Source organism: Mobula hypostoma, chromosome 27, assembly GCF_963921235.1.
Source record: "Mobula hypostoma chromosome 27, sMobHyp1.1, whole genome shotgun sequence".
NCBI lineage: Eukaryota > Metazoa > Chordata > Chondrichthyes > Myliobatiformes > Myliobatidae > Mobula > Mobula hypostoma.
Window position 1 is genome coordinate 36,197,379 of NC_086123.1, and position 19,023 is coordinate 36,216,401.

General features: G+C 40.0%; 1 protein-coding gene across 3 annotated transcripts in view; it reads right to left on the reverse strand.

Annotated features, from left to right (window-relative positions):
• Window positions 1-981: 981 nt before the first annotated feature.
• foxn4 (forkhead box N4) overlaps window positions 982-19,023 on the reverse strand; it is a 63,945-nt gene continuing 45,903 nt past the window's right edge. For all 3 annotated transcript variants that reach the window (XM_063034195.1, XM_063034194.1, XM_063034193.1), the window contains 4 exons: window positions 10,089-10,185; window positions 8,811-9,018; window positions 7,765-8,151; window positions 982-6,545 (listed from right to left, as the gene is read on the reverse strand). In XM_063034195.1, coding sequence (XP_062890265.1) covers window positions 6,298-6,545; window positions 7,765-8,151; window positions 8,811-9,018; window positions 10,089-10,185 — 940 coding nt within the window. In that variant the 3' untranslated portion in view covers window positions 982-6,297. The remainder of the gene's footprint in view (window positions 6,546-7,764; window positions 8,152-8,810; window positions 9,019-10,088; window positions 10,186-19,023) is intronic.

Sequence of the window (19,023 nt, forward strand, 5' to 3'; positions counted from 1 at the left end):
CCCTGCCTAACCAAGAACGTACTAAACTCTCTTTTAAATGATTTGGCCTCCACATTAGTCTCTGACAATGAATTCCACAGATTCACCACCATCTGGCTAAAGAAATTCCTTCTCATCTCTGTTCTTAAAGGACACTCCTCTATTCTGAGGTTGCGCCCTCTAGTCCTAGACTCACCTACTGTAGGAAACATCCTCTCCACATCCACTCTACCTAGACTTTTCAACATTCAATAGGTTTCAATGAGACCCTTCCCCCCACCCCCGCCATTCTTCTAAACTCCACTGAGTACAACGCTCCTCATATTAACCCTTTCACTTCCTGAATCATTCTGATGAATCTCTTCTGCACACTCTCCAACGTCTACATTTCTTTTACATAAGGGGCCCAAACTGCACACAATACTGCAAATGCAGTCTGCCCAATGTCTCATAAAGCCTCAGCATCACATCCTTGCTCTTATATTCTAGTCCTCTCAAAATGAATGCTAACCTTCATTTAGAGATTCAGTCAGTGATTCAGGAATATAATTGCCACCTGATCTGCTGAGTTCCTCTAGCATTTTGTATGTGTTACTTGGATTTCCAGCATCTGCACATTTTCTCTTGTTTGTGATTTCCTTTCTTCTGCCTCCCTCCTTTCTTAAACAGTGAGTGATATTTGCAATTTTCCAGTTCTCTGGAACCATTCCAGATTCTTGAAAGATCCACAATCTCTTCAGCTACTTCTTTCAGAACATTAGAGTATAGTCTGGCTTGTCCAGGTGACTTATCTACCTTCTGACCTTTCAATTTCTCAAGCACCTTCTTTTTGGTAATGGCAACTACACTCACTCCTGTCCCCTGACACTTGAACTTCTGGCATACTGCTAGTGTCTTCCACAGAGAAGACTGGTGCAAAATACTTACTCAGTTCCTCTGCCATTTCTTTATTCCCCATTACTACCTCTCCAGCCACATTTTCCTGTGGCCCAGTGTCCATTCTCACCTCTCATTTCCTCTTTATATATCTGAAAAAACTTTTGGTATCCTCTTTGATGTTATTCGCTAGCTTACCTTCATATCTCATCTTTTCTCTCCTTATGTTTTTTTTTAGATGCCCTCTGCTGGTTTTTAAAAGCTTCCCAAACCTTCAAGTTTTCCCATTAAGTTTTGCTTTTATGCTGTCTTTAACTTCCCTTGCCAGCCACAGTTGCCTCATACTCCCCTTAGAGTACTTCTTCATCTTTGGGATGTATCCTTCCTGTGCCTTCCAAGTTTGCTGTAGAAACTCCAGCCATTGCTGTTCTGATGTTATCCCTGTTAGTATCCCTTTCCAATCAAATTTGACTTCTCTTTTGTGCCTCTGTAATTCCCTTTGCTCTATAATAATATGGATACACCTGAACTTACGCTCTCCTTCTCAAATTGCAATATGAATTGTATCGTATTATGATCACAGCCTCCTAAGGGTCCCTTTACCTTAAGCTCCCTAATTAAATCTGGTTCATTACATAACATCCAATCCAGAATTTCCTTTCCCTAGTCGGTTCAACCACAAACTGTTCTAAAAGGTCATCTCTTAGGTAGTCTACAAATTTCCTCACTTGGGATCCAGCACCAACCTAATTTTCCCAGTCTACCTGCATATTGAAATCCCCGATTACTATTGCAACGTTGCCCTCTTTGGATGCCTTTTCTATCTCCCATTGCAATTTGCATCCCACATCCTGGCTATTGTTCAGAGGCCTGTATAATACTCCAATCACAGTCTTTTTAATCTTGCAGTTTCTTAACTCTACCTACAAGGACTCTCCATCTTCCCATCCTATGTCACATCTTTCTGAGGATTTGATTTCATTTTTTATCAACAGAGCCAAGCCATCTCCTCTGCCTACCAGCCTTCCTTTCGATACAATGTGTATCCTTGGATGTTAAGCTCCCAACTGTGATCTTCTTTCAGCCACAACTGAGAGATGCCCACAACATCAATCCTGCCAATCTCTAAATACTCTACAAGATTATTTATCTTATTCCGTATACTGTGTGCATTCAAAAATACCATCTGCAGTCCTGTATCCATCACCGTTTTCGATTTTGCCCATGTTACACTTCAGCTCATCCCACTGACTTCAGTTTTCGCCCTATCATCTGCCTGTCCTTCCTCAGTCTCCCGACACACCACATCAACTTGTATACACCAATGCCCCAACCTCAGCCCTGTCACTCCCCTGCCAACTTAATTTAAACCCTCCCCAACAGCTCTAGCAAACCTGTCCACAAGGATACTGGTCTCCCTCGGGTTCAGGTGTAACTCTTTCTCTTTGCACAGTTCTCACCTTCCCCAGAAAAGATCTGAATGATCCAGAAATCTGAAACCCTGCCCCCTGCACCATTTCCTCAGCCACTCATTCATCTGTACTATCATCCCACTCCTGCTCTGACTGGCATATGGCGCTGGGAGTAATCCGGAGATGACCACATAGGAGGGCCAGTTTTTCAGCCTCTTACCCAACTCCCTGTACTCAATGTACAGGACCTCTTTGCCCTGTCTATCTATGTCATTTGTACCAGTGTGCACCACGACCTCGGGCTGCTCACCCTCCCTCTTGCGCATCTTCTGCAGCTGCTCTGAGACCTCCTGGGCCGTAGCACCTGGAAGGAACTACACTGCCCGCGTTTCTCTTTCGCAGCTGAGCCTCAGTGCCACTGGCCTGGCTGCTGCTGCTGTGCCCTGATAGGCTATCCCCACCCCTCGCACACAGCCATGTCCAGAGGTGTATACTTGTCGCTGAGGGAAATGGCCACAGGTGAACCCTGTACTGACTGAAACTTAGTCATTATATGTTTATTCACTTTCTAGTGACTAAGTTTCTGAATAAATGGGATAACCATATAATGCTCAGCATTAGAAGAAACACTGATTTGGCTCAATAAAGTAGTGAGGGAAGCAAGAGCATAGAAGAATGGTGCAAGTCAGATGGAGTTGACACTTTTTCCTCTTCCTGTAAATGTAGTACACTCTTTGCCTCTCAGTTTGCTACAGCTCTGGGGTATGCATCGTCCTAAGCAATGCTAATGTACGGAATTTGTATTTGTTTGCTTTTTGCCATTTGTGCAATTTGTTCATTGTTTGTGCACTGGCTGTTTGATATTTGCTTGAGCTGTTCCGTGCTGTTTGTTTGTTTTGTGGCTGTCGGGGGGATGGGGGATGAACCTCAGGGTTGTATTCTGTATACACACTTCGATACTAAATATACTTTGAATCTTTGAAACTAGGATACCAATGCATACTTCTAAAACTGAAAAAGCTAGAGGATGAGTAATTCCTGAAAAAGAAATTCTGTTGGAGTAACATGGCTATCTGAAGACACTTTCTCGAATGGAACATAGTTTTGTGAGATGAATCTATGTTCTTAAAGTGCCTTGTTCTTTCTTGGAAAGGAATCGCAACTCACTTAAATACAGTTATGATCCCTACTGGCTGCATTTGACTCACTATTGAAAGGATTGCTTTCTGCCTATTGGAGGTACTGTGCACCTATTGAATGGCACTGATTAAGGACACCATTAATCTTACCTTTAGGCTTGCTAAAGAACTTGGAACACAATGTAATTTAAACAATATAAGTTGCTTTAAAGACGTAAAATAGTTTGTAAAAGTGTTGCTGTAGTACACTTGGGTATAACAGTGCGTGAGAGATACTAAGATTGAGCTTTGCTGCAGTTTGCTTTCATAGTGATCAAATTGCTCTTGTTGAGATGCAGGAAACACGTGCTTTTTTCCCACTGAATGTCAATGACAAACATTTCTATACTTAGTGTCCCAAGGCAGAGGAAAGTCAGTAGGTCTCAGTGTGATATTGTTCACATTTTAAACATTGGTAACATTTTTACACAAGAAACAGAAGAGAGGCAAAGTGTGCCTGGTCTTTACCTTAAACCTGATGGGAAGGAGTACTACAGTAACATACAATACAGAAAATAGTTATTAGAATTGCATATTTAAGGTACTTGGATGAGGTTTAATAAACCCAACAGGACCAATTCTAACTTAAATATTTATTCATATACCTAACACATTTTACATAAACAACTTCATTACATTCTAGTTAAAAATTCCCAACTGATTTGAAGCTAGGTGAGAAGGAAAAATCTTAAAATATTTCCTTCATCCCCACAGCCTCACAGATAAAACTCAATTGGTATTCAATTAATTACTTTTTCAAGGAATATTATATCTGTGGTCTCCACTTGCTGGCTCATATGAAAGTACACTTTACGAAGAATATACTTACGAAAAGCTGATTTACAACTAAGATTTATAATGAATCTTTTGAAGTTATGCTTTCTTCCAATTTATATCAATCAATTAGAGAGTATATATGCCAAAAGCACCACTAACTCATTTCTCTTAAGAGATGCAATAAAACTCTATTGTTAGTGGTTTTTTTGAATTATCAAGATTGGGGATCAGTGCAATTCAGCAACTCAAGTCTGATAAAGATTCCCAGTTTCTTCATACACAGCAAATTATATTTTATTTTATATTGTGACTGAATTTGAAAAAGAAAGGCTTTTTTCTGGGAAACTTCTATAAACAAGGTAAATATTAATATCTTTATTTTAGATAAATGTTAAATTCAGCATATTTTAGAAGAGTTAACTAATTCTGATATGTTTTCCAATTATTTTGATGTAGAACATAGAAACTTACAGCACATTACAGGCCCTTCAGCCCATAATGTTGTGCTGACCATGTAACCTACTCTAGAGACTGCCTAGAATATATGGTATCTCACCCTGACATGAAAGCATCTTGATATTTGAGTTAGCTGTAGAAAGAAGATGATTACATTTATGAAAATCATTTCTGCACGTGGCAGTTATCATCAGGAGTATATCAGAGTGTCAATGCAAAAGCATCAAACTGTGCCTTTCTCAAAACTCTGAGAAATTTGAATGTCCCAGTGGTACATTGATATCTCTTGATCTTGTTAATTCTTGCAGAGAGTAGCCCCTGTAATGTAGGATTGTCCCTAATAAGAAACCATGTTAGAAAGACAGACTTCAGGTAATACAGACACTGCTTGCCAATTATTCACATGGACGATCCCAGGATTAAGAAACTAACACCTTTGCATCGGTTGCTTTAAAAAAATACTTTTTAAACAAAAGAACAGCCAACAAGTGGAAACAATGTACATTTTAAGAAATATTCTTGTAAACAGTGCTTAGTTCAAATGAAGCAGATTATCACTTATCCTTAAAACAATAAATATAAATAAAACAAATATACAAACAGTATACAGTAATACTGTCTATCACAACAGCACTGACACATTCCACTGTACTGAGCTATCACACGGCACAGAACATTTACAAAGCAAAAAAAAACATTTGCAATACTAGCACCTACTAATTTAAAAGCCATTATTAAGGTCCAATTATGAGCATTCAGTGTTGGTTTTGTTTTGCTTCCATTGTATCTCGTGGGTAAGCTGCTGTCATCCTCCAAGTACTGTACATGTATGTTAATCAACCTCAAACACATCTCCTTTGAAGTATCTGCCTACATACTCTCCTTGATATTATTGCAAGAGGATTTCAAATTTGGAACAGTGAAGTAAATTCATTGAAGGGATTGTTCATCATCCATGAATTAGAGATGAAGGTTCTGTATCTCTGCTCAAGCTCACCTTTTTACTTGGTCGTTACTCAAACATACTTCTAGTCAGTTGAGTTCATCATTTAAAAACACAAGGATTCTTCCATAAGAAAACAAAAAATAAGCTTGAGCCCAAATACATCGTCAAAATCTAGGTCTTATATTGAATGAATGCTGTCCTTCCATCATATTGGACCTCACTCTGAAGTACAATATCACTTTCTTACAGGCTGAATAGGGAAATGTTTCATTGAGATGTAAACTATGCTAAAAATTCATACATTTAATTTGTTTTATTAAGAAACTCTTCTTTGTTCTTCCATCTCATATCAGTGCTATTATATTTCAGCTAATCAATATATTTTTTTCACAAATATTTCTCCTTTACTCAATGAGAATGGTCTGGATCTCTCCAGGTGCATCCGTTGCAGGTAATGTCATTTTCATGCTCAGTGCTACATTTAAGTTCCTAGATCTTGCACATTCCATACAGTGTTGTTTCAGAAGTCGAAATAAGATAGCCAAACCATTGAAAACTACAATGCTATGCATGCCTAATTCTCAAAGACAGGCATGGGAACTCTTTCTGATAAATATCTGTTGACTGAGCAACTTGTTATCAATAATTCCTGGCAGTTAGGAACAACTCTTCTTCACTGCAACGCTATTGGTTTGTTCCCTTGTGAATTCAGGTACTGAGTTGGCACGGTCTCCAAGCTGGCATAGGTGGTATAGAGACCAGTCACCTGCAGGTCAGAGAAAGAATTCTCACTCCCACCGGATACAGGAGTGAGGCTCACCGTTCCTAGGGGAGAGTCCGAGAGACGGAGTGGGGATGTACTAAATGTGCCAAGTGTGTCCAGGTTAAAACTCTCATCTTTCATTTCTTCCCATAGGTTTCCTGTCAGAGAAAGTTGGTTGAAAGAGCATAAAGATTTAGGTTTGTCTTAACAAGGGAAAAGCACATTGACAAGGTCATACTAAAAATTAACAGTGCACTGATAATGTCTCCTCGTATGGTATTGAAAGGTTTGAGAATGAATTGCCAAGATCGGAGAACAACACAACTCATGCTCATACTAAATCTGCTGAAAATTGCCGTAGTTATTAAACTTCTGATCAAAGGGAATTGCAACATAAGAATTATTGTAGTGTATGTGTACTAAGAGCAGGAGTAAGTAACTTTACACTGCCTCCCAAAGATAATGTCTCAACTGTTTGTAACCTTGACGCTGTGTTCCCATCTACCACCAGGAAACTCCCTCGTTTACCAAGAATCTATCTACCTTTAGCTTAAAATGTTCAAAGACTCTGCATCCACTGCCCTTTCAGGGAGTGTTCCAGAGCCTCAACTCACCGGGAGAGAAAAAAATATTGTTTTATCTGTCTTAAATGACAATACTTTTTTAAAATATAAATAGTGGTCCCTAGTTCTATATGTTGTCAATATTAGCATTTAGCTGCACACACACAAAATGCTGAAGGAACTCAGCAAGTCAGACAGTATCTATGGAGGGGAATAAACAGTTGATGTTTTGGACCAAGATCCTTCATCAGGACAATGGAGGGTCTCACTCTAAACTGTTCATTTCCTCCACAGACGCTGCATGACCTGCAGAGTATTTTCTGTGTGTTGCTCAAGGTCTTCAGCATCTGCAGAAACTCTTATATTTATCAGTTGCATTTAGCAGTTAATGAGGGCTCAAGTTCAAATATCAATAAATAACTCAGCTCGAGATTCAACACATTACAGCGTCCCAGGCTCAGAACTTGAGCTCAGCAGTTTCCAGCCATTCCCCTGCAGATCCCCTAGAGACATATCTTGGTTTACAAGAAAATAAACCTCATCTTTTGTGTAATTTACTTCTTCTACCCTCCTACAGACATTTGCTTCGCTCTTGCTCCCCTTCCCAGCTTTTCCTGTCTCTGCAAGGCTTAAAGCCCATGATATCCCCCAAATATGACTGAAATCACCACTGCTTTGCTCCCTCCAAAGGTGCTGCCAGACCCGCTGAGTATTTCCGCCATTTCGTGTTCGCGTTTCTTTTCCCAACTTTTCTCGTGCCATGGACCAAGGACTCCTTAGAGGCCAGGCTGGGAACTCTACAGAGATCACTCACCATGCAAAGCAAAGTCCATGATGGTCGGGTCCAAGGCGTCGACATCGGTGCTCATATCCGTGCTCATGCAGAATAGGTCAGAAGCCACCCTGCTGTCTTCCTGGTGCTGCACGGGGCTGTGGCTCAGATCTGGTATGGCATGGAGAGGAGGGGTCTGAGCTGGGGCCGGTGAGTCAGGGCTAATCCTCGTCTGTTGCTGCTGGATCTGGTGGTGCAGCGGCAGGGAGTGCAGGGAGAGGGTGTTAATGGACTGCTGGGGAAGGTGTGGCACTGTGATGCTTCCCTGTGTCGATGGCACCTGTGTTGTCATGTGGATCGCTCTCTCCGAATACTTTGATGGCCTTCTGCAGTTTTCGGGCCGATCAGATATCAATTTGTCCAGCTCATCTGTCAAGAAAAACAGATCGTTGTGAGAGGTATGGGAGATTGCTACAATCTGAGGCGATAAACAATCTACTGGGGGCCCTGGGTCAGGCAGTTTCTGTGTAGAGAAACGGGCAATATCTCAGCTCAAGCCCTTTCACCAGTTCAGATGAAGAACCTTGTCCCAGAACGTTGAACATTCCTAGACTGAACATAAACCGAACATTCCTAGACTGTTTCAATGATTTTGTGGCTTGACGTTTTATATTTTGTGATTTTCACTCAGTTTTAACCATTTGCATGATTTGCTGTTTTTTTTGCTTGCTGGGTGTTTGATGTTTATTTTGAATGGGTTCCATTGTGTTTCTTAGTTTCATAGCTGTCTGTGGGAAGACAAATCTCACGGTTGCATATTGCATAAATACTTTGATAATAAATATACTTTGAATCCTATGAATCTTTGAACATTGACCATCTATTCCCCTCAAGAGATGCTATCTGACCCACTGAGTTCCTCCACAAACTTGCTGGTAAGGTCTGGTCCTTGAGTAAAAATTCTCTCTCCTGTTCTGAAAGCACTTTCTTTGGTATAAATATGGTTTCTCAATAGCTTCATTAGCTGGTCATAGTGCAGTAGATTACTGAATAAATAGGAGCTCCCTGCCCCGCTCCGTCACCCTTACCTGGGTTGGCCATGCTCCTTCGGATTGCTGCAAGATCTTTCCGTTTCCATTTCTGCATCTCCTCCTCCATTTTTTCTATCTTTGCTGGATTAAGGGCCCAAAGGCATCCTTTACGCGACGAGCCACTCAGTTTGTTCTCTACCTTCTCAAAGCACTTGTTCAGGGAGAGATTATGTCTCACCGAATTCTTCCAGCCATCTGGGGCAGTCTGAGAAAACCACAGAAGGTTAAAGTTCAAAGCTGAATGACTGTTGCCACTCTCGTTGCCCCTTTACTTCTGATCACCTCATTACAGGATGGGTGTAGAGGCTTTGGAATGGGTGCAGGTGAGGTTGTCCGGATTAGAGAGATTGGAAAAATGTAAACTGTTTCCTTCGGTTAGTCCAGGGGTTCTTAATCTGGGGTCCATGAGTAAATTCCATGGGGTCCGTGAAATGAAATAAAATTTTAACTGGCCTATATTTTAAATGTACAGTCTTGTTACTTAATATGTTAATAAAGAAGTACATATATCACTATATCACAAATTAGTTTTTTAATAATTTGATAATTGTATTTCAATAGAATTGGTTTATCTTGTAACCCTATGTATTTTATTTAACATATTTAAATACATTCTTCTGAAAAGGGGTCTATAGGCTTCACCAGACTGCCCAAGGGGTCCATAGCATAAAACAGGTTAAGAACCCCTGAGAGGACAGCTGACAGTGGCTTATAAAATTATGAGAAGCAGATATAGGGCAGGTCGCCAGAATTTTCTCCCCCAGAGAAGAAATATCAAGTAATTGAAGACTTAACTTCAGGTAAAAGGGGGAAAGTTTAAAGGACATATGTGGGAAATAAGTTTTTTTTTGTAGAGAGAAGTAGGTGCCTGGAATGGTCTGTCAGGGGTAGAAGATGACAAGTAGTGGTGCTTAAGGGCATTTAGGCAGACACTCGAATGTGCAGGGAATGAAGATATATGGATTATATGTAGGCAGGTGGGTTTAGTTCAATCTGGCATCAGGGTCTGTTCCTGTGTTGCAACATTCTTTGGATCATTGTATGTTCTAATTCTCCTTTTAACAAGTAACGGTGACGTATTTGATCTCTTAATCTATTTAGTTATTGTTAACTGCTTCTGAAAATCTTGCTTATTTTAATAAAAGGTCATCCTGATTAAGCAAAGGACACTAGTTAAGGAATAAGGCATTTCCTGTTTCAACAAAAAAGATCAATGTCAAACACAAAGAGAGAGGATGAACTGAATTTATGATTGGACTTGTATCAGTCTCCCACCTTGAAGTAGGGGAAGTGTTCCTTCATGAAGCTATAGATCTCACTGACCGGCAGGCTACCTGTTTTGCTGTTCTTCAATGCCATGGCGATCAGGCAGCTGTCAGTGAAAGAAACCCAAAAATCAAAGACTGGAAGGAAAATAAATACACAGATAAAACTCTAAAGTTTGTGTGTCTTCAGCTATTGTTGTGCTGCTGTGGTGCAATTAAATCTTAGCCCAACATCAGCATCGAATGCACCCAGGTCAACTCATTTACTTACAGAATAATGCTTCCTTTACATTGCACATCAATTAACCTTATTATCGGACTAATATTTCCTACCATACCTTTTCCATTTCTTCAAACAGTCATCCTTTTTGGTTCACCGGGACTGCCAACTTATATCAAATTATGGGCAGTTGTGACAGACAGCCAATAACCCAAGACTGTTCCACATTTATATTGTCTCAGGCCATTAAAAGCCTGAAACATGAGACACGCTTCATCTAATCAAGCTAAACCAATTCAAGCCCAAGATTCAAAGTGGGGAGAATGGTTGTGATTCAATACTTCACTCGACTGGTTTGGTTCTGAAGGAAGGTCCTCAACCTAAAATATTGAATCTGTTTCTCTCTCTACAGATGCTGCCTGACCTGCTCAGTAATTCCAACATTTTCTGTTTTGATTTCAGATTTCCAACATCTGTAGCTTCCTTTGATTTTCACTGTTTTAACACAATCCCGTGTGACTCTTGCAACAATTGATTACATTTCCTCTTGAGATATAATAAACTTCATTCTGGCCGAAAATGAACTAAAAATACAAGAAGTCCTTCAGACACACCATCTCTTTTACCCAGAATTTATATCCATTAAACTTGTCACCTTCCATCCATCTCATAGTGTCTCTATATGAGACTCTTCCCCCGTCCTCCTTTCCATTCTTTTTCAGTTAAGACCGTAATAAGCAAATTGTTAAAAAAAATTGGTGCTACTTCAGATGTAGCTGTTTGTTGACCAGTACAGCCTATGGGATTGAGATGGGCCAAGGGTTTGGTGACCAGTAAAGTCTAGGGAATTGAGATGGGCCAAGGGTTTGGGGACTAGTGCTGAGATGTCAAAGGGCATTGAAGCTTGATAAATGATAGACCTTGAAAATCCTCCAGTTTCAAATAGCTTGGCCAAACCATCCCAGCAGAGGAAAGTATTCGAAACAGTAATCCATCTTTCTCTCTTGGTCAGCCACTGTGATCAAACTTCCAATCTTTGCTTCTCATTGGCGTTTTTGTCATCTCCTTATGGGTGAAGGTGAGAACCCTCCTGACTCTATCTGAGATTGTTTCAATGGATTAGACTTGCTGACACAAATGGGAAGGGAGGGGGTCTTGTTCACACTGCACACTCTGGCAAAGATAACACAGGCACACCAGAAAAAGCAGATGCTAGCGCAAAACTCTCGAGGAACTCAGCAGCACCTGTGAAGTGAAATGGACAGCCAACGTTCAGGGTTGGCACCAGCACTCTGCCTCTGTGATGATGAAATCTGTTCATTACTACTGGCCTCTCCAATGCCAGCACATCTTTGCTTTGATAAGGGACCCAAAATTGCTCACAATACTCCAAGTGTGGTCTGATCAATGCCTTATAAAGCCTCAGCACTACGTCCTTGCATTTATAGAACCATACCATAGAAACTACAGCACAGAAACAAGCCTTTTGGCCCTTCTTGGCTGTGCCGAACCATTTTCTGCCTAGTCCCACTGACCTGCACACGGACCATATCCCTCCATACACCTCCCATCCATGTATCTGTCCAATTTATTCTTAAATGTTAAAAAAGAACCCGCATTTACCACCTCGTCTGGCAGCTCATTCCATACTCCCACCACTCTCTGTGTGAAGAAGCCCCCCCCCAGTGTTCCCTTTAAACTTTTCCCCCCTCACCCTTAACCCATGTCCTCTGGTTTTTTTCTGCCCTTGCCTCAGTGGAAAAAGCCTGCTTGCATTCACTCTATCTATACCCATCATAATTTTATATACCTCTATCAAATCTCCCCTCATTCTTCTACGCTCCAGGGAATAAAGTCCTAACCTATTCAACCTTTCTCTGTAACTCAGTTTCTCAAGTCCTGGCAACATCCTTGTAAACCTTCTCTGCACTCTTTCAACCTTATTTATATCCTTCCTGTAATTTGGTGACCAAAACTGAACACAATACTCCAGATTCGGCCTCACCAATGCCTTATACAACCTCATCATAACGTTCCAGCTCTTATACTCAATACTTTGATTAATAAAGGCCAATGTACCAAAAGCTCTCTTTACGACCCTATCTACCTGTGACGCCACTTTTAGGGAATTTTGTATCTGTATTCCCAGATCCCTCTGTTCCACTGCACTCCTCAGTGCCTTACCATTAACCCTGTATGTTCTACATTGGTTTGTCCTTCCAACGTGCAATACCTCACACTTGTCAGTATTAAACTCCATCTGCCATTTTTCAGCCCATTTTTCCAGCTGGTCCAAGTCCCTCTGCAGGCTCTGAAAGCCTTCCTCACTGTCTACTACACCTCCAACCTTTGTATCATCAGCAAATTTGCTGATCCAATTTACTACATTATCATCCAGATCATTGATATAGATGACAAATAACAATGGACCCAGCACTGATCCCTGTGGCACACCACTAGTCACAGGCCTCCCCTCAGAGAAGCAATTCTCTACTACCACCCTTTGGCTTCTTCCATTGAGCCAATGTCTAATCCAATTTACCACTTCTCCATGTATACCTAGCGACTGAATTTTTCTAACTAACCTCCCATGCGGGACCTTGTCAAAGGCCTTACTGAAGTCCATGTAGACAACATCCACTGCCTTCCCTTCATCCACTTTCCTGGTAACCTCCTCGAAAAACTCCAACAGATTGGTCAAACATGACCTACCACGCACAAAGCCATATTGACTCTCCCTAATAAGTCCCTGTCTATCCAAATGCTTGTAGATTCTGTCTCTTAGTACTCCCTCCAATAACTTACCTACTACCGACGTTAAAGTTACCGGCCTATAATTTCCCGGATTACTTTTCGATCCTTTTTTAAACAACGGAACAACATGAGCCACCCTCCAATCCTCCAGCACCTCACCCGTAGACAGCGACATTTTAAATATTTCTGCCAGGGCCCCCGCAATTTCAACACTAGTCTCCTTCAAGGTCTGAGGGAACATCCTGTCAGGTCCCGGGGATTTATCCACTTTAATTTTCCTCAAGACAGCAAGCAGCTCCTCCTTTTCAATCTGTACAGTTCCATGATCTCACTACTTGATTCCCTTAATTCCATAGACTTCATGCCAGTTTCCTTAGTAAATACAGACGCAAAAAACCTATTTAAGATCTCCCCCATTTCCTTTGGTTCCGCACATAGCTGACCACTCTGATCTTCAAGAGGACCAATTTTATCCCTTACAATCCTTTTGCTCTTAATATACATGTAAAAGCTCTTTGGATTATCCTTCACTTTGACTGCCAAGGCAACCTCATGTCTTCTTTTAGCCCTCCTGATTACTTTCTTAAGTATTTTCTTGCACTTCTTATACTCCTCAAGCGCCTGATTTACTCCCTGTTTCCTATACATTTCATACAACTCCCTCTTCTTCTTTATCAGAGTTGCAATATCCCTTGAGAACCAAGGTTCCTTATTCCTATTTACTTTGCCTTTAATCCTGACAGGAACATACAGACTCTGCACTCTCAAAATTGCTCCTTTGAAGGCTTCCCACCTACCAATCACATCTTTGCCAGAGAACAACCTGTCCCAATTCACGCTTTTCAGATCCTTTCTCATTTCTTCAAATTTGGCCTTCTTCCAGTTCAGAACCTCAACCCTAGGACCAGATCTATCCTTGTTCATGATCAAATTGAAACTAATGGTGTTATGATCACTGGAACCAAAGTGCTCCCCTACACAGACTTCCATCACTTGTCCTAACTCGTTACCTAACAGGAGATCCAATATTGCATCCCCTCTAGTTGGTACCTCTATATATTGATTTAGAAAACTTTCCTGAACACATTTTACAAACTCTAAACCATCTAGACCCCTAACAGTATAGGAATCCCAATCAATACATGGAAAATTAAAATCCCCTACCATCACAACTTCATGTTTCCTGCAGTTGCCTGCTATCTCTCTGCAGATTTGCTCTTCCAAGTCTCGTTGACTATTGGGTAGTCTGTAATACAATCCCACTAATGTGGCCATACCTTTCCTGTTTCTCAGCTCCACCCCTAAGGACTCAGTAGACAAGCCCTCTAATCTGTCCTGCCTGAGCACTGCTGTAACATTTTCCCTGACAAGAAATGCTACCCCCCCCACCTTTCATTCCTCTGCCTCTATCACATCTGAAACATCGGAACCCTGGAATATTAAACTGCCAGTCCTGCCCCTCCTGTAGCCAAGTTTCACTAATTGCTATAACGTCATAATTCCACGTGTCAATCCACGCCCTCAACTCATCCGCCTTCCCCGCAATTCTCCTAGCATTGAAATATATACACCTCAGAAGATTTTTACCACCACTCACAACCTTTCTATTAGCGGATTTGCTTGAACTTTTAACATCATTTATTTTCACCCCAGCCACACTGTCAGCTCTGGCACTCTGGTTCCCATCCCCCTGCAAATCTAGTTTAAAGCCTCCCCAATAGCACTAACAAACCTCCCTGAAAGGGTATTGGTCCCCCTGTAGTTCAAGTGTAACCCCTCTCTCTTGTACAGGTCCCACCTGCCCCAGAAGAGGTCCCAATGATCCTGAAATCTGAAACCCTGCCCCCTACACCAGTTCCTCAGCCACTTGTTCATCCTCCAGAGCATCCTATTCTTACCCTCACTGGCATGTAGCACAGGTAGCAATCCTGAGATTACCACCCTCGAGGTCCTGCTTTTCAACTTCCTACCAAGCTCTCTATACTCACTCTCCAGGACCTCCTTACTCTTCCTTGCTATGTCATTGGTACCGATGTGCACCACGACATCTGGCTGATCACCCTCCCACTTCAGAATATCATGCAATTGATCAGAGACATCCTTGACCCTGGCACCCGGGAGGCAACAAACCATCCTGGATTCTCTGTCATGATCACAGAACCTCCTATCTGCACCTCTAACTATCGAGTCCCCTATCACTACTGCTCTCCTCTTTTTCTACCCTCCCTTCTGCACTGCAGAGCCAGACTCAGTGCCAGAGATCCGGCTACTGCAGCTTGTCCCAGGTAAGTCATCCCCCCCAACAGTATCCAATGTGGTATACTTGTTGTTGAGGGGAATGGCCACAGGGGAACCCTGCTCTGCCTGCCCTTTCCTCTTCCCTCACCTGACAGTGACCCAATTTCCTGTGCTCTGCTCCTTATATTCTAGTCTTCTTGAAATGAATGCTAACATTGCATCTGCCTTCCTCACCTCTGACTCAGCCTACAAATTAACCTATAGGGAACCCTGCATGAGGACTTCCAAGTCCCTTTGCATCTCTGATTTTTGAATTTTGTTCCCATTTAGAAAATACTCTAATACTTTTATTCCTTCTGCCAAAGTACATGACCATACACTTCCCTACACCATATTCCATCTGCCATAGCTTTGCCCATTCTCCCAATCTGTCTAAATCAACACTGCCTGCCCCTCCACCTATCTTCATATCATCTGCAAATTTTGCCACCAAACCATTAATTCTGTCAACCAAATCGTTGACATATAACGTGAAAAGGAATGGTCCCAACACCAACCTCTGCCAACAAACCACTAGTCAACTTTTATTCCTACTCTTTGTCTCCTGCCAGTCAACCAATCTTCTATCCATAATGGAATCTTTACGGTAATACAATGGGCTCTTAGCTTGTTAAGCAGCATCATGTGTGGCACCTTGTCAAAGGCCTTCTGAAATTCCAAATAAACAACATCTCTACTGACTCTCCTTTGTCTATCCTGCTTGTTGTTTCCTCAAAGAATTCCAACAGATTTGTCAGGCTAGGTTTTCCCTTAAGGAAACAATGCTGACTTCGGCCTGTTTTATTATGTGCCTGCAAGTACCCTGAAACCCTATCCTTAATAATAGACTTCAGCATCTTTCCAACCACTGAAGTAAGGCTAGTTGGCCTATAATTTCCTTTCTTCTTCCTCTCTTCCTTCTTAAAGAGTGGAATGACATTTTCTTTTCTTTCTTTTTAAATCTTTTTATTGAGTAAGTATACAAAAAAGGTAAGCCATATAAACATTAATACAATGTTAAAGTATAATAAAATTCCAAAAGATAACAATACCAAAAAGAAAATACTACAAACAATGTAATTTAAGCATAAGAAACCAAGATAACATAATAGTATACTAGATTTTATATATATCAATGGAAAAAAAAAGAAAAAAAAACCCCAAAAAAAAACCCACCGTGCAACTAACTAAAAGCAAAGCAAAGCAATGGGCTAACTTGAAACCAAACAGAGTTAAACTTAAAATCACGTCCTCAATCCCGACCTCCATTAAAACAGTGAAGAAAAAACAAGAAGGGTAAATATTACATTAAATGAAAATATCGAATAAAAGGTCCCCAAATCTGTTCAAATTTAAATGAAGAATCATAAAGGTTACTTCTAATTTTCTCCAGATTCAAACATAAAATCGTCTGAGAAAACCAAAAAAAGGTAGTTGGAGCATTAAGCTCTTTCCAATGTTGTAAAATACATCTTTTCGCCATTAAAGTAAGAAATGCAATCATTCTACGGGCTGAAGGGGAAAGATTACTAGAAATTTTAGGTAGTCCAAAGATAGCAGTAATAGGGTGAGGAGAGATATCTATATTTAATACCTTAGAAATAATATTGAAAATATCTCTCCAAAAAGTTTCCAAAGTAGGGCAAGACCAAAACATATGAGTTAAAGAGGCTATCTGCCCCGAACATCTATCACAGAAAGGATTAATATGCAAGTAAAAACGCGCTAACTTATCTTTGGACATATGTGCTCTATGAACCACTTTAAATTGAATTAGGGAATGTTTAGCACAAATAGAGGAAGTATTAACTAATTGTAAAATCTGCCCCCAATCATCCACAGAAATGGTAAGCCCCAATTCCTGTTCCCAATCTACCCTAATCTTATCAAATGGAGCTTTCCTAAGTTTCATAATAATATTATAAATCATAGCCGATGCACCTTTCTGACATGGATTAAGGTTAATTATCGAATCTAAAATATATATAGGAGGAAGCATTGGAAAGGAAGAAAGTATAGTACTTAGGAAATTTCTAACTTGTAAATATCTAAAAAAATGTATTCTTGATAAGTTATATTTATTAGATAATTGTTCAAAAGACATAAGGGAACCATCTAAAAATAAATCCAAAAACCGTAAAATACCCTTAGTCTTCCAAGTTTGAAAAGCGCGATCCGTAAAAGAGGGAGGAAAAAATATGTTACCTAAAATAGGAATCGCTAACCCGAATTGATTAAGATCAAAAAATTTTCTGAATTGAAACCAAATGCGCAAAGCATATTTAACTATCGGGTTAGAGACCTGCTTAAGGCGTTTCGAATCAAAAGGAAGAGAGGAACCTAAAATAGAACCAAGTGTATAACCCTGAACAGATTGTAATTCCAATGCTACCCATTTAGGAATAGATAGTATGTCCCGGTCAAGTAACCAAAATTTCATATGTCGAATATTAATAGCCCAATAATAAAATCTAAAGTTAGGTAATGCTAAACCTCCATCTCTCTTAGCTTTCTGTAAATGTATTTTACCCAGTCTCGGATTCTTATTCTGCCAAATAAATGAAGAAATTTTAGAGTCAACTTTATCAAAAAAAGATTTAGGAACGAAAATTGGTAATGCCTGAAACACATATAAAAATTTTGGCAAAAAAAACATCTTAACTGCATTAATACGACCAATCAAAGTTAAATATAAGGGAAACCATTTAGATGAAAGTTGAGTAATATGGTCTATTAATGGTAAAAAGTTAGTCTTAAATAAATCTTTATGTTTACAAGTAATTTTAATCCCAAGATATGAAAAGTAATTATTAATCAATTTAAATGGAAATTTATAATATAAGGGAAGATGTTTATTAATCGGAAAAAGTTCACTCTTACTAAGATTTAATTTATAACCTGAGAAAAGACCAAATTGTGCTAATAACTCTAAAACAGCAGGAATGGATCTCTCAGGATTAGAAATATATAAAAGTAAATCATCAGCATAGAGTGATAATTTATGGGACTTTAATCCCCGAGTTATCCCAGTAATATTTGAAGATTCTCGAATAGCAATTGCAAGAGGTTCTAATGCAATATCAAATAATAGGGGACTAAGAGGACAGCCTTGTCGAGTACCACGAAAGAGAGGAAAAAAAGGTGAGTTTAAGGAGTTAGTACGAACCGAGGCTACAGGGGAGTGATATAACAGTTTAATCCAGGATATAAATTTCAAGCTAAAATTAAACATTTCAAGCACCTTAAATAAATAAGGCCATTCTACTCTATCAAAAGCTTTCTCGGCATCTAAAGAAATAACACACTCAGGAACATTTTGTGAGGGAGTATAAACGATATTTAACAATGTACGAATATTATAAAAAGAGTAACGACCTTTAATAAAACCCGTTTGGTCTTCCGAAATAATAGAAGGAAGTACTTTTTCTAGTCTATTTGCTAATAACTTAGAAAAAACTTTAGAATCAACATTTAATAAAGATATTGGTCTATAAGATGCACATTGAGCAGGGTCTTTATCCTTCTTTAGTATTAAAGAAATTGATGCTCTATTAAAAGATTCCGGAAGTTTACCAAGTTTCAAAGAAGCCTCAAAAACCTTATAGAGCCAAGGAATCAATAAAGAAGCAAAACATTTATAAAATTCAACGGTAAACCCATCAGGGCCAGGAGCTTTCCCCAGATTCATAGAAAA